At 38.4% G+C, this 16,605-nt stretch overlaps 1 protein-coding gene across 5 annotated transcripts in view; it reads left to right on the forward strand.

Moving 5' to 3' along the window:
* The window catches only part of ACOT12 (acyl-CoA thioesterase 12), a 52,011-nt gene that overhangs the window by 18,454 nt on the left and 16,952 nt on the right, over positions 1-16,605 (forward strand). For all 5 annotated transcript variants that reach the window (XM_082836786.1, XM_082836787.1, XM_082836790.1 and 2 more), the window contains 8 exons: positions 2,519-2,620; positions 6,812-6,947; positions 11,443-11,599; positions 13,156-13,275; positions 14,139-14,289; positions 14,790-14,845; positions 15,131-15,194; positions 15,869-15,952. In XM_082836786.1, coding sequence (XP_082692912.1) covers positions 2,519-2,620; positions 6,812-6,947; positions 11,443-11,599; positions 13,156-13,275; positions 14,139-14,289; positions 14,790-14,845; positions 15,131-15,194; positions 15,869-15,952 — 870 coding nt within the window. The remainder of the gene's footprint in view (positions 1-2,518; positions 2,621-6,811; positions 6,948-11,442; positions 11,600-13,155; positions 13,276-14,138; positions 14,290-14,789; positions 14,846-15,130; positions 15,195-15,868; positions 15,953-16,605) is intronic.

Genomic DNA, 16,605 nt, shown 5'->3' on the forward strand with positions numbered 1-16,605 from the left:
GCCAGCATTCAGTAGGTGTTCTTTAGGAGTTGTTCCACATGTAGATGTAATTTTGATGTATTTGTGGGAGGAAGGTGATCTCCATGTCTTACTCCTCTGCCATCTTGAAGGCACCCCCCCAAATTTTCCCTTTTTATAAGGACATCAGTCATTATTGGATTAGGGGTCCATCCTACTCCAGAGGGATCTCATCTCAACTAATTACACCCTATTTTCAAATAAGGTCACATTCTGAGGTACCAGATTTGGTGAGGGACACAAATCAACCCACAGAAGAACTATTTTGGCAATAACCACACCTATGGTGATGGCTTTACCCTGATTTAGTCACTTTCTCCCAGTATGTTTATAAACAGAATAGAAAAAAACTTGAAGAAATCAGGAAGGTAATAAAAACTTGTGGATAAAATGAGCTCTGTCAGAGACAGTTTATGATGGTGCTTCTGGATCCTGATTTCTCAGCTATGGGGCTCTTGAGCTTTGCCTCACAGTAGCCTCTGGGTCTAGCCTTTCCCCTGAGAGAGAGCACTCTCCTTTATATTCAGCCCATACACAGATGAAAGTTCCCTTTCTTTTCTCCTTTCTTCCTATTCCCTGATAGCAGCTAGAATTTCCAGAGGAAGTTTGACTAAAAGCTACGAAAAGAACCCGGTGAGTTTGAAAGCACAGATTTCTTATCTTAAGAAAAATAAATGCTAGCCCCATCTAGGGCTAATTTAGTTCCTCTACTAAGTTGTGGTCTTCTATGGCCTCTATGAATGTGTTGTGTATTCACTGAGGTCTGGCTGGAGGGAACACCAGATTCCTAGCGCTGTATGAGCTCTTGGAACTATTTACCTTACAATAACTGTTTCTTCCTCAGAAGCTGTTCTTTTCTGGCTTTGTCGGATTTCACCCTACACATGCTCAGACTGGTATCAACCCAAACACTCAACAGGAACAATATGCACATACCTGGAATTCTTTCCTTTTGCAGCTCCCTCCTTTCTGGGATAATCTCAGCTGCCTTGATCTCCTTGATTTCTGGTTCTTCAATTCAGCAAGTTTCCATTTCCCCTCCTTGGTCATAGTCTGGGAATTATGTGCATGCTGAAAACCCAGGAAATGCATGTGCTCCCTTCATTTATCTCCCTTTCCTTGGAGATCCCAGGTCTGTGTTGTCTGTTGTCCTATGTGTGAAAATAGTTGCTTCCTATACTTGGTCCAATTTTCCAGTTGTTTTCATAGGATGTAATTCCAATCTGACCCACTCTGTAATGACACAAAGTGAAATTCTCCCTGGCATATGTTTTCGAGACATTTGGCCTTCGTACATAACTAAATTAACTGTTCTAATAGAAGACAATGTTTGGAACTTGTTTTAACTCTCCAGAATTGTTGCTTTGTTTTTACTATTAGTTGTCTATTCTATTTTTCATTTGCCTATTTTTCTGAAAGTAGAAAGCTATGTGGGGTTGAGAGTTGTTGGGAGTTGAAAATGGATGGTTTAAATTTGGTTAATCACCATCTAGTTAACTTATGTTTACCATGCAAATACTAATTTGGTTTCATAAGTTAAGTGAATCACCGATTGATGATTATTTTTGTGCATGATGTACTTGGCGAAGATGTAGAAATAGATATTATCATTGATAACACAGTGCTGAACTAAGATGCCCAAGGTTGCCCACTATTTCAAGAAGGTAGTATTATTTCTCTGGGCTATGTTCCCGAGTTTACCTACACTTCTGCAGTGTGTGCATGAGGACCAGAGCTTCAGAGTTCTTCACATGGGGAAATCCAGTCCACTGTGGTGTCACCATAAAATGTCTCAACTACTTTCTTGCTATTCCTGAAAAATAAAACTCCTGAAAGAGAAAACAAAGCTGCAAATAACATGACTGCAAATAACATTCTGTCCATGTCATCTTGGTTATAAAACTCAGACTAAAGATTAAAAGAAAAGTTATGGTGCATCTCTCTGATGGGCTATAAGGAATTCATTAATATCTTGTTTTCAAAAGCACATTTAGTAATAGTGCGATTAGAAAACGCTTATCATATAAATGCCAAAAAATTTCGTTATAAAATTGTAAATACAGTATAATAATCTTTTGTGTGTGTGTGTATACACACATACAGACACAACTATATACATATAGATACATTTCATACATATGTATATATATAAAACTGGAAGAAATTTTATATAAAGGTTAGTAACTATTAATCTGAGCGATGGAATTACTGATAATATTTACTCTTGATTGTCAGATTCCATCTTTAACATTTATCTATTTTTATACTTAACCAAATTTTTCATGGTAAATATATATTTTTCTATAATCAGAAAAAAATATTTTTCCAATTTTATAGAAAATCATTGAGAGGACAGTATTGGTTAAAAGTAAATTGAAATGCTGGTTTTATTCAAAAAACAAAACAATGGTGAAGTGCATAAATGAATTTTGAATGCTGCAGTCTCATCTGTTGTCTAGACGGCTGAAAAGTTTTGAATTTATTTTTCTTTCCTTTTTAGATCAGCATCAAGGTCACAGTACAGGACATGTTCACTGGCATTGAGAAACTTGTTAGTGTGGCTTTCTCTACGTTTGTAGCCAAACCAGTTGGAAAAGAAAAGGTAAATTTCTTTGTGAAGAGTATCTAGCAGGTAATTCAGGGACATATCAACAGAAGTATAAGCATCAGAATTATTATGGAATAAGGGACATTTCTTTTTACCATGAGATATACTTTCCCAAGATTTGTTACTCACCAATACTTATCGTAATTTTCACCAATATTTATGTGGTAATATCATAGTATTAACTGCCTTAGAGAAAATGAGAGATGCAGCCAGTTCGTGAAAGAGAAAAACACGTGTTTTAAATGATCTGAAGGTCATGTCTGTTTCCCCACAATATTGCTTGCTGGTTTAGTTCTTTTCTTTTGTGGTTATATAACTCAAAATTGAGTTAAAATATTTTTTTAAAGCAAGTGCATTTTAGCTAGCAGTTGTGTCTTATGGTCCAATCACTTTTTCATACCTAAAGGAATAATGTCAAAGTTGCTGAGTTATTGAAGTTTAAACATAAGCTGCAGGGCATATATAGGGTAAAAACACCCTTAAAAGAAATATGTTGGCCTCATGTGGGTGCCCAGTGGGCTTGCCTTGCTTTGGCCCAGAGCAGCATGTCCCTTGTCTGCTGCGGACTTACTCATAATTTCTTGGCTTTTCTTTTTAGGGTCAGAGTGCCTAGGGGAGGATCTGCATTTAGTCTAAGCATTATTTGTTTAACATTTTATTTATTTAGTTTATACAGCAAGTTCTTATTAGTTGTCTATTTTATACATTATTAGTGTATATATGTCAATCCCAATCTCCCAATTCATCCCACTGCCACCCCCCCCACTCTTTCCCCCGTTGGTGTCCATAAGTTTGTTCTCTACATCTGTGTCTCTATTTCTGCCTTGCAAACCGTTTCGTCTGTACAATTTTTCTTGATTCCACGTATATGCGTTAATATACGATATTTGTTTTTCTCATTCTGACTTACTTCACTCCATATGACAGTCTCTAGGTCCATCCATGTCTCTACAAATGACCCAATTTCATTCCTTTTTATGGCTGAATAATATTCCATTATATATATGTACCACATCTTCTTTATCCATTCGTCTGTTGATGGGCATTTAGGTTGCTTCCATGACCTGGCTATTGTAAATAGTGCTGTAATGAACATTGGGGTGCATGTGTCTTTTTGAATTATGGTTTTCTCTGAGTATATGCCCAGTAATGGGATTGCTGGGTCATATGGTAATTCTATTTTTAGTTTTTTAAGCTCCATACTGTTCTCCATAGTGGCTGTATCAGTTTACATTCCCACCAACAGTGCAAGAGGGTTCCCTTTCCTCCATGCCCTCTCCAGCATTTGTTGTTTGTAGATTTTCTGATGATGCCCATTCTAACTGGTGTGAGGTGATACCTCATTGTAGTTTTGATTTGCAATTCCTCTAAGTATTAGTAATGTTGAGCAGCTTTACATGTGCTTCCTGGCCATCTGTATGTCTTCTTTGGAGAAAAGTCTATTTAGGTGTTCTGCCCACTTTGGGACTGGGCTGTTTGTTTTTTTAATATTGAGCTGCATGAGCTATTTATATATTTTGGAGATTTATCCTTTGTCTGTTGATACGTTTGCAAATATTTTCTCCCATTCTGAGCGTTGTCTTTTTGTCTTGTTTGTAGTTTCCTTTGCTGTGCAAAAGTGTTTAAGTTTCATTAGGTCCCATTTGTTTATTTTTGTTTTTATTTCCATTACTCTAGGAGGTGAGTCAAAAAAGATGTTGCTGTGATTTACGGCAAGGAGTGTTCTTCCTATGTTTTCCTCTAAGAATTTTATAGTGTCTGGTCTTACATTTAGGTCTTTAATCCATTTTGAGTTTATTTTTGTGTATGGTGTTAGGGAGTGTTCTAATTTCATTGTTTTACCTGCAGCTGTTCAGTTTTCCAATCACCACTTATTGAAGAGACTGTTTTTTCTCCACTGTATATCCTTGCTGCCTTTGTCATAGATTAGTTGACAACAGGTGCATGGGTTTATCTCTGGGATTTCTATCCTGTTCCATTGAACTATATTTCTGTTTTTGTGCCAGTACCATATTGTCTTGATTACTGTAGCTTTGTAGTATAGTCTGAAGTCAGGGAGTCTGATTCATCCAGCTCTGTGTTTTTCCCTCAAGATTGCTTTGGCTATTCAGGATCTTTTGTGTCTCCATAGAAATTTTAAGATTTTTTGTTCTAGGTCTGTAAAAAATGCCATTGGTAATTTGATATGGATTGCATTGAATCTCTGGATTGCTTTGGGTAGTATAGTCATTTTCACAATATTGATTCTTCCAATCCAAGAACATGGTATATCTCTCCATCTGTTTGTGAAATCTTTGATTTCTTTCATCAGTGTCTTCTAGTTTTCTGCATACAGTTCTTTTACCTCCTTAGGTAGGTTTATTCCTAAGTATTTTATTCTTTTTGTTGCAATGGTGAATAGGATTGTTTCCTTAATTTCTCTTTCTGAACTTTCATTGTTAGTGTATAGGAATGCAAGAGATTTCTGTGCGTTAATTTTGTATCCTGAAACTTTACCAAATTCATTGATTAGCTCTAGTTGCTTTCTGGTGTCATCTTTAGGATCATCTATGTATAGCATCATGTGATCTGCAAACAGTAACAGTTTTACTTCTTCTTTTCCAGTTTGTATTCCTTTCCTGTTTTTCCTCTCTGACTGCCGTGGCTAGGACTTCCAAAACTATGTTGAATAATAGTGGTGAGAGTGGACATACTTGTATTGTTCCTGGTCTTAGATGAAATGCTTTCAGTTTTTCACCATTGAGAGAGATGTTTGCTGTGGATTTGTCATATATGGGCTTTATTATGTTGAGGTAGGTTCCCTCTATGCCCACTTTCTGGAGAGTTTTTATAATAAAATGGGTGTTGAATTTTGTCAAAAGCTTTTGCTGCATCTATTGAGATTATCATATGGTTTTTATCCTTCAATTTGTTAATATGGTGTATCACATTGAATGGTTTGTGTATATTGGAGAATCCTTACATTCCTAGGATAAACCCCACTTAATCATTGTGTATGATCTGTTTAATGTGTTGTTGGATTCTGTTTCCTAGCATTTTGTTGCGGATTTCTGCATCTATATTCATCAGTGATATTGGTCTGTAATGTTTTTTTTTTGTAGTATCTCTGTCTTGTTTTGGTATCAGGGTGATGGTGGCCTCATAGAAAGAGTGTGGGAGTGTTCCTTCCTCTGCAATTTTTTGGAAGAGTTTGAGAAGGATGGGTGTTAGCTCTTCTCTAAATGTTTGATAGAATTCACCTGTGAAGCCATCTGGTCCTGGACTTTTGTTTGTTGGAAGATTTTTAATCACAGTTTCAATTTCATTACTTGTGATCAGTCTGTTCATATTTTCTATTTCTTCCTGGCTCAGTCTTGGAAGGTTATACCTTTATAAGAATTTGTCCATTTCTTCGTTATCCATTTCATTGGCATAGCTGCTTGTAGTAGTCTCTTAGGATGCTTTGTATTTCTGCGGTGTCCATTGTAACTTCTCCTTTTTCATTTCTCATTTTATTGATTTGAGTCCTCGCCCTCTTTTTCTTGATGAGTCTGGGTAAAGGTTTATCAATTTTGTTTATCTGCTCAAAGAACCAGCTTTTAGTTTTATTGATCTTTGCTACTGTTTTCTTTGTTTCTATTTCATTCTGTTGCATCACATTTCCAGGTTTCTGGAGGTCAGTTAGAGTTTTATTCTGACTTATTGATTTTTTCAGTTTGCTTATTAGACAATGTTTTCACCATGTGTTGAAATTTCCAAATTGGGAATATCTCTTGGTACATGATAGCTTTCTCTAGAACATCTTTATTCTCTCCCTTTGATAGATTAATTTTGCAAAAGGTAGAAAGCATTTCTTGATAAGAATTTAGTGGAGTCAAAGTCCCTCCCCTCACTCATTAATCTGAAGAATTTTTAATTTTGTAGTTCTGTTGAAAATTTTTTAAATCAGGGAAAATTAATATTTGGAAAACTTATTAAGGCACATATTATATGAACAAATAATTAAGTCTATATTGATTTTTTTTAGTTTAAAAATATTTTAAGAAAAAAACTAAGTCAAAATAAAATGCATATATAAACACCCATAAATGCTCTATTTACTTTGAGTTAGAAAACAATGTAGCATATCATTTGTTTTTGCAAAATTCATGATGTGCTTTTATAGTTTAACAGGGCAATGAAAGATAACTGTTTTTCTTTCTCTAGATTCATTTAAAACCAGTCACACTTCTAACTGAACAAGATCATGTGGAACATAATCTGGCTTCTGAGAGAAGGAAAGTTCGATTACAACATGAAGATACTTTTAAAAACTTGATGAAGGAAAGTGGCAAGTTTGATGGTCAGTAAATCTACTTACAGGAACTTTAATTATATGACTGTGGCCTAGCATGTGATCTATCCTGGAGAATGTTCCATGTGCACTTGAGAAGAATGTGTATTCTGCGGTTTATTGATCCTTTCCAGTAATGAGAAAGAAAACCAGAGCTAGAATAACCTCAATTCAGGTCAGAGTTCCTGACCAGAAAATGCGGGATAAATGTAAAATTGTCCAAGCAGAATGACACAATACTTAATGAACATCCAAAGTACAAGAATTGAAATTGACCTCCAGATGAGTATGCCCCTATTTGGAAGCCTGTAGAAAGGGTGACATTTGTTTATTGTACTTAACATGGGTACACAGCCAGAGCTGTGAGCCTAGACTGATCTCTAAACCTGGAAGAGCCCTATTTCCCCATTGATTGGCAATTACCTCAAATAGGCATACTTCTGCACCAAGGTCCCCTATACTCAATATATTTCTGCGTAGATGTCATAGCTGATGCTTATACACATATGACCTGCCCTAGTTATCTCCTCTATGTGTCCTAGTGTAGGCCATGTATGTCTTCATAGGAATCAAGTAGCTTTTTCTTTAATTATCCCTCAGAAAAGGAGTTGCCTTATATTTGAGTCTTTACAATGTCTCTCACAGTATAAGGTCCTCTCAATTTTTTATTTTATCCTGGTAACACAATACTCAAACAAGTATGCACCTTTCTTTTTTTCATTTAACAATATAGTTTACAGATAATTTATATTAATTTATTTTGAAACAAAAAAGTACCATTTGAGTAAGAGAAATTAACCTTAAAAAATCTCAATCAATACTGGTTTTGGATGTTTATAGAAAATTATCTAACAAAATCAGTACTTAAAAAGAAGTTGGAAGGGATTTAAGACTTCATATGCTTTTTAAGGATCACTTTAGGAAACAATCCAATTCTGATTACAGCACTATGGTGGACTTGGAGTCTGAAAAAAACTAAAATTTCTGGATGAAATATTTACAAACATCTTTGCAAACACATCTCAGCAGGCAAAAAAATAAGAGAAAGCCTTGAAGTCCACAAATGATTAGAAACACAAATTCAGCAGTGTAAGGAGATACAAGAGTTGGCATTTACTCAGGAGGAACCTGTATGTGCCAGACCTAGAGCTGTGTTTTAATGGGCCTGCCAGGGCTCAGGAGACACAGCCAGGTGGAAGGTTGGATCAAGGAACCATACCTGGAGCTGCAACACCCCCAAAATGATACCCTCAGTGGGTCAACTGGAAAAATCCCACCCCTCAGAGAGCTCTGGTAGGGATGCTTTCCACTTAGCCCTAGGTGGAATGGAAAAAAACTGTTTCTCTTTGAGGATTCAATCACAACTACATTCTCAAGCAGATTTGGTGTCAGAATTCACATAATTTGTTTGGCCCAAAACAGACCAAGTGATACTTAGTGTGAAGTGGTACTGTGCTATGTACCCACGGGTGATCTGCAGCCACAAATACAAATCCTCTGTGAAGAAATGACTTTAAGCCCAGCCCTTAAGAACTGTCACAGATAAAGATCCAAGGAATGTGAGCTCCTAGTCAAAAATCATAAAAGACAAAAATAAGTCACCTAAATCCAAAAAAGCACCAGACCATAGAATGAGGTCCACAAAGACTACAGATATTAAATTTACCATATAAAGAATGTGCAGTAAGAACATTAATATATTTTAAGAAAAGAGTATCAAAAGTATTATATAGGAACAAGAAAATGACCTAGACTACTTGACAAAGAAGCAAAAGGAATTTCTATAAAAAGAATATATAATAATTAAAATTTGAAACTCAGTGAATGGGACTTCCCTGGTGGTGCAGTGCTTAAGAATCTGCCTGCCAGTGCAGGGGACATGGGCTTGATCCCTGGTCTGGGAAGTTCCTACATGCAATGGAGCAACTAAGCCTGTGTGCCACAACTACTGAGCCTGCGTTCTAGAGCCTGTGAGCCACAACTACTGAGTCCACACGCCACAACTACTGAAGCCCGCGTGCCTAGAGCCCATGTTCCCCAACAAGAGAAGCCACCACAATGAGAAGCCCGTGCACCACAACGAAGAGTAGCCCCGGCTTGCCACAACTAGAGAAAGCCCGCGTGCAGCAATGAAGACCCAATGCAAACAAAAAAAATAAATAAAAATTAAAAAAAAAACTCAATGGATGAATTAAACAGCATCTAAGACAGTAAACTGGAAAAGTAAATCTGAAGACGTTACCTAGAATGCAGATGGATAGACAAAGAAATGGGAAATATATAAGAGAGATTAGGAGATATAGAGAATGGAGTAAGAAGTCTAACAAGCATCTAATCAAAGTTCCAGGAAGAGAGGAGAAAAAGAAAGGGGGAGAAGTAACATTTGAAGCAAACAACATTGACATTTCATTAAAGGGTAACATGAAAGTTTCATATACATTGAAAAGATGTTGGACCTCATTATTAATCAGGGAGATGCAAATTATAACCTCCAGGAGACACTATTTCACACCCATGAAATTGGAAAAATTGAGGAGTCCACAATACTATTTAAGTGAAAATGGGGAGCAGTAGGAACTGTAATAAACAACAGACAGAAGTATAAATCAGTACAATCATTTTGTTACCTAAAAATATTCTGTTGTTAGTAAGGACTGTGAACGTGGAATAAATCAGCAAAGTTAAGTTTATTCATCCATTTATTCATTCAATAAATATTGACTGAGCACCCACATTCTGGAATTTTATTAGAATTTTTAAAAATCAGTCCTTTCCCAAAGGAGCTGAGGATATAGGGGGTCAGATACTCAAAGATCACACAAATAACATAAAATTATAACCGTGAAAGAAAGGTACAAGTGGGAGCTCATAATAGTGGGGCTGCTGTGGTCAGAGAAGGCTTTCCTGAGGAAGTAGTGACTGAGATGGGCCAAGAGAGAATAGGAGGTAAGTGGAAGAAAGTGTGGGTGGCCAGTGGAACTGCCGCTGACAGAGGCAGCACCATGTACAAATGCCCTGATGTTGAGAGCAACATTTAGTTACAGGAACTGAAAATGGGCTATTGTGGTTGGAACAAAGGGAGAGAGAGCTTGAGAGGGGAAGGGGTGCTAGGAGCAAATCAGACTAGCTGGGGCTGGAGAGGTAGGCATAGGCCAGACAGGAAAGGAAGGGCTTGAGGCCATAGGAATGATTTAGGTTCTTCTAATAGGCCAAGGGGAAGTCACTGCATGTTTTTAAGCAGGGGACTGAAATGATCAGTGGAATGAAGGGGAAAAAACATAAAAGAAAAATACCATCAATTAATGAAAAATATAATAATTAGATCAGGAAATGGAGTTAAATCTCTGTAACCACTCTTTTCTGCTCACTTATATGTGACTGTGATAAGAAAGGCTCCATTCCCAGTTACCAACAACAGCCGGGCATGCCTGTGCTCTCACACTGAAAGCTCAGCTGTGCCTCTGACGGTACAACCAGGATGGTGCCCTACTCTGTAATTCTTTCTCCCACCTCCTCAACAATAGTACGTGAGATATAAGCCTAGCTGGTAATTCCCTTGATGAGGCAGGCAATATAACTGAATACATTTTACTGCTTTGCCGCCAAAGTAAATGATTTCTCCATTGTTGAGAGTCAAAACCAACTTGTCAGTAAATGAAGCAGATATGATTCAAAAGAAGCAGAATGACACTAAGAAGTACAATGTGTTGTGTCTTTTCTGTTTGTGACTGCATTCCTTGCAAAACAGTAACTACGGGAGGCCATATTCCCATTCTGAAGTTTATCATACAGCAAACTATTCCAGATTTTCAGTGTCTGTGGCCCTTTAAAGCTCAAATCCCTTTCTTTTTAATAACTTTATTGACATACCATAAATGGCCCATACTTAAAGTGTACAACTTGATAGGTCTTGAGACATGTATACCCCCATGAAACCATCACCACAATCAAGATAATAATATATCCATCAATCCCCAAATTTCTTTCTGCCCTGACCTGCTCTGATCTGCCCCTCTTCCACCTGAAGCAACTCAAACTTAAACTTAAACATTCTTTTAATCAAAATTCTGGTTGAGGGCTTCCCTGGTGGTGCAGTGGTTGAGAGTCCGCCTGCCGATGCAGGGGACACGGGTTCGTGCCCCGGTCCAGGAAGATCCCACATGCCGCGGAGCGGCTGGGCCCGTGAGCCACGGCCGCTGAGCCTGTGCGTCTGGAGCCTGTGCTCTGCAACGGGAGAGGCCACCACAGTGAGAGGCCCGCGTACCGCAAAAAAAAAAAAATTCTGGTTGACTTGTAGAACAGGTTGGAATACAATCTCTAAAATGCCCTTTCTGATCTGTGGTCTTAACCAATTCACTGTAAATAAAGCCTATTCATTTCTTCAGGAGTTTTAAGTCTTTGGTAATAATTTATGTTTTCTAAAAAATCCCATGAGTTGAAGGAAAGGCTGTAGCCTCAGGTTCTGCATTTAACTCCACCATCTTTGTTCACATCCACCTTTCAGATCCCACTTGTGATGAAGAAGAAGGAACCGTTTCCACGAGGGGCACCTCTGTGCAGAGCATTGAACTTGTCCTCCCACCCCATGCAAACCATCATGGAAATACATTTGGTGGCCAGATCATGGCTTGGATGGAGACAGTGGCTACTATTTCTGCAAGGTTCTTGGTTTGGACCTTTGGCTTGTGATCTTGAGACCAGTGGGGAGAGGATAGAAGGGTCTGAGGCTCAGCTATTGGGCAGTCAAGGAAACAAGTAGAGAACAATGTTGCCTTCTATCAAAATGAGAAAATGATAAGTCATTTTCCTGTTTACCTTAGAATTATTCTGTCCTTTTTTGAAGGTGAATGTTTAAATTCTTGGTTCAAAAATAAAAATGAAATGACAGTTCTTATACTTGATTCTGAATTATGACTGTTGATCTTATGACACTGCAACTCCTTGTCACATTACTTATGACAAAGTAGATGCAGGATAGAAACAGAAGATAGCCTTTACACTTAAAAACGGTCAAGATACAAACTTTTATAAAGGCGGTTTACAATTAGGTCTGATCTCTGAAGGTGCTGGTTAGAATCACCATGGCCAAAGGATTAACTGAAAAATAAGATGAGAAAGAGGAAAGAACTTAGAAAAGTACTTTTAAATGCTCCTCAGTTTCAAAAAGGGTTCCTTTATTCTTAACGAAGCCATGTAGGTAATTGAGCAGCTTTAAAGAACACTGTGTTCTCTGAAAATGCATTTGAACAGGATCTGCCCTTCTGACAATTTTTGTAACCACTGAAAATTGTTAAGGTTTTATTTCCCCAAAATTAAAGGAATTTTATTAGTAATATGTCTACAGTTACGACTATAATTAGAAACCTGTGGTTATCCTTCCTATAAATTGTGCACAAATATAAGAGTTTGTTTTTAAAATGACATTGTCACTCTTAATGACAATAAAGCATTTGAACCTGTTCTATTGTAAAGGCTTACAATATAATTAACTATGGCAGAGTCTGTTCACTTATTGTTGGCACAATTCTTTAGAGTAATTGGATGACTACAGTGGGAATCTAAAGTGTAGAAAATTATGGAAGTAACTTTCTGAGATTAAATTTTCTTTATAGATTTTCAAAACTCCGCACACCACAAAAATTGTAAAATGTATTCTTTGTAGCCTTTCAGGCTTTGTGCAGCAATCCAGGTAATTTTTCTTTAGGGGAAAAAAATTAGTCTTTGACATGCGGGTGAACTCAAGTAACAGTGAAGCCAAGGAATGCATGTGAATGGCACCAGCTGACAGTTCTCTTCACTGTGCCCCACTCCAACCTGGGAGTCACAGCTTTCTGTGATTGTAGTCATGAGCTGTCAGGAGGAAAAAAAATCCCTCAAATTAGAACAAACGACAGCGGTTTGTTTTTTGGAGATACTTCCATAGGGCACAAAACAAGAGCAGGACTGTCACCACAAGAGCAAGAGCACCAGCATCTTGGTACAGACCCCACGGCCTGGGGACGTGTGGCATTTCCTAAAATATTTGCAGGTAATGTAGAGGACCACTCTCAACACACACAATCCAGTTATTCATTTCCCTCTTGAGCTAAAAGAGATATTCATTTAGAAAGCACCCTGAACACTGGCCTATTGCATCCATTAAGCAAAGCAACAGTTCCTGAAAATATTTTGAAGAATGATCACTTTCTTCTCTCTCTCCTTCCCTTCGTTTCATCAGCCGCCTGTGTCGAGCGCATCCCCTTCTGAAGTCCGTGGACATGTTTAAGTTCCGGGGACCATCTACAGTTGGAGATCGTCTTGTCTTCAATGCCATTGTCAACAATACATTTCAGACCTGGTAAAGCATGTCTGGTGCTCTTATGCTGCTATAAATGAATTCAAACTTGCACATAAGCAATATTTTTTGTTTTATTTCAATCTGGAGGTAAGTATAGTGACTACTTTAAAGAAATCAAGTTCCTTCTAATTTTTTTTAAACTTCACTTAATCTTTGAAATCCACAGACACACATTTTAACTCTCTGTTCCACTTCAGGCCTCCTTACACTGTTAGGATAAGTTGGTTTTTGTCTCATAATAAGTGTGACTGTATGTCCTACTTGATCCAGGATGGTCTTGGTTTTTGCACCTGTCATAATTATTCATTCTTCCTTTCACTCTCAAAAGAGTCCCAGTGACTGTGTGGTCAACCACTTTCATAATGGACCCATCATTTATCACCATGAAGTCCAAACCACTTCCCAGTTATTTTTATTATTCTTGATACACAAAGAAAAGATTTAATTTAGTATTTTTTTCTTTTTAAATGTAAAAAAGAACATCTGTATTTCCTATCCAGTTTCAGTGTTCGATGCTTTTAAATTATAGGACTATTGTTTTTAGGAGAGAAAACTTGACTTTGGCACAATTTAACCACCCCTCCCCCATTACCAAAGTATGTTCATGAAGGTATATAAAGTTCCAATGGCCTTTTTACCACTTGAAAGTGGGAAAGTAAAGCAGAAATGCTCCCAGGAGCTTGTACATCAGATCAATCGACCTGATGAAATGGATGTTAACAGTTGCATAGATTAGCAGATGACAATGAAGCAACCCAGGGTCCTCATTCTCTTCCTTCCCTGGAGGAGGTGGTGGGGCAGTGGGCAGAGTAGGCCTGGCATGCTCAGGTTCTCTGCCCACTGCCCTTGTCGCCCGTCTGCAGTGTCGAAGTGGGAGTGCGCGTGGAGGCCTTTGACTGCCAGGAGTGGTCTGGGGGCCGGGGCCGTCATATCAACAGTGCGTTTCTCATTTATAATGCTGTCGATGATAAGGAAGAACTGATCACATTCCCCAGAATCAAACCGATGTCAAAGGTCAGTTATTAGCATGTGTGGTTCAGTAATCAGACCACTGGGGAAGCTGTGGGTACAGAGCTCCACACAGAATCTTTCCCTGAACTGGCAACAACCTCCATGTCTATTCCCCTTTGGTTTTCTTTCTTTTCTGCATCACAAAGTAAAATGGTCTTTTTCTTCTTTTTCCAAATCACTCTAGTCATTTCTTTAAATGATGAAGTCCCTGAAGACTTCACATCTACTCAGCCACATGCTGCTGCTGGAAGCATATCGTCTTCCGTGTCTCATTTCTGACTCTCTTCTCCCACCTTACACCCAGTTCTCTATGCTGCTCTACACTCATCGGAATTAAGCCTTTCGGAATAAGCTGCCTTACTGCCAACTCTGACCTGAAGATAGTTCACGTAGAGACCCCTTGTCCCAATTAGCCTTTTCAACTGACTTAGGAGAGAGAAACTTAAGGATTGTAGCACTAAAATATTAGAAATTTATTGATTTTACTTTGTTTTTTATTTAAGGATGATTTTAGACGGTATCGTGGAGCTCTTGCACGCAAGAGAATTCGCCTAGGCAGGTAAGGGACTTAGGTGTAAGGATTTTATGGAATCTTCTCTCATCTGACAAATTACATAGCAAAGAGCCCTCTCTGTGTCTCTATTCCCACATAACGTAAAAAGAGAAGGTCTGATGCTTTTTGACTGTGGAGACTACTGTGATGGAAATTGTTCTTTCTGATTGTTCCACCAGTAAAGGCAGCTTTTTAAAACTGCTGATTTCAGTTCAAGAAACCGTCATAGTTATTGCTGTGTGCTAAATACAGGGAAGAAAACTGTTATTTAATATTTTAATTTTTTTCCAGAAAATACATTATTTCCCACAAAGGAGAGGTTCCACTTTGCATACACTGGGATACTGGCAACCAGGTGACAGTTTTATGATCTGAAGCTCTTCATGTAAAATCACTTCATTACAAAAATGGAAATCCCCTCATTTAACTGACTCATGTTGTGCCTACACAGGTTAGATGAAAAGGTGAATTATAGCAACCAGTCATCTCAAAATGAAACAAAACCAAGCTATCAGTAACTAGTTATCAGCCAGCTGCTTCACTGCCTTGTTTGAATTATATGTATAGTTCCTGAATACAGACTCTGGATGCTCTGCCATCAAATGCATTCAAGCAACATAGGACATTGAGATCTGGTGTTTCATCATAGCTTGTGTTGAATGACATGCCCACTGGCTTGCATTTTTATAACACAATAGAGAAGTATTAGTCATTTTAATGTTTTTGACCATAAAATGTAAAGGGAAATCCAAGTTTACTTATTACCTGTTGATTACAAGTCATACTGAAGGGTGTTCTTATCTTTGCTTAGGATGCTAATTAAAATGATACTAATCTGCTAAGCATATATGACTCACATTACCTGTTTGAATTCGGCATTAAGAGTTTGAGACAGAAATTATGTTCCTATAACTTAGTTCTAACCTCAACATCATCACTTTGGCTCTAACAGTGCCCACTTTCTAAGCAGAAAATATTTGATCACATATCTGCACTGAACTCACAGCATTTCAAATATTTGTGTTTTAGGTATCCTTGAGTAATGGCAATGTGGAGGCTCTCAAAAGCCTGGCGGCCAAAAGTGGTTGGGAGGTTACCAGTGCTGTGGAAAAGGTAGGAGGCATCCAGGTATACACACAACCCACTGCCCATCACAAATGAAAGTTGTCATGGTAGTGGTTGTTCTGCTACTTTTAAGAAGGAAAAAATGGAGATCAAGATGGCAGAGTACAAGGACACTGAGCTCACCTCCCACTACGAACACATCAAAAATACATCTACATGTGGAGCAATTTACACTGAAAACAAACTGGAGAGTGGCAGAAAGACTCTTATACAACAAACAAGTCTGTAGAGAAAGATCCACATGGAGTCAGGTAGGAGGGGAAGAGAAGCAATCAGGTCAGGACCTGCAGCCCTAGGAGAGGACACCTCAGCCGTGGGGTCTGATACCGGGAGAAGGAGTCCCCTTAGCTTGTTTAAAAACCAGTGGGACTAACAGGAGGGCTATAAGAAACCTAGACTCTGCTCTTAAAGAGCATACACATGCTTCCTTACTCCTGGGAACCAGGCAAAGGAAGCAGATTGAAACTTCCCAGGGCTCTGGCTGGTTTCCTGCAACCACCCCAGTGCACACCCTGGCCCATGCCAAGCATCCACTCCAGCCCCTCTAGCTCCACTGCAGCTCCCCACTAGGGTGAAGGTTGCCACTGCTGAGGAGGTTGCACAGCTGGCGGAAACGGAGCCAGCTCAGACCAGGCACTGCA

This window comes from Leucopleurus acutus, assembly GCF_964270905.1.
Source record: "Leucopleurus acutus genome assembly, chromosome: 3".
Taxonomy (NCBI): domain Eukaryota; kingdom Metazoa; phylum Chordata; class Mammalia; order Artiodactyla; family Delphinidae; genus Leucopleurus; species Leucopleurus acutus.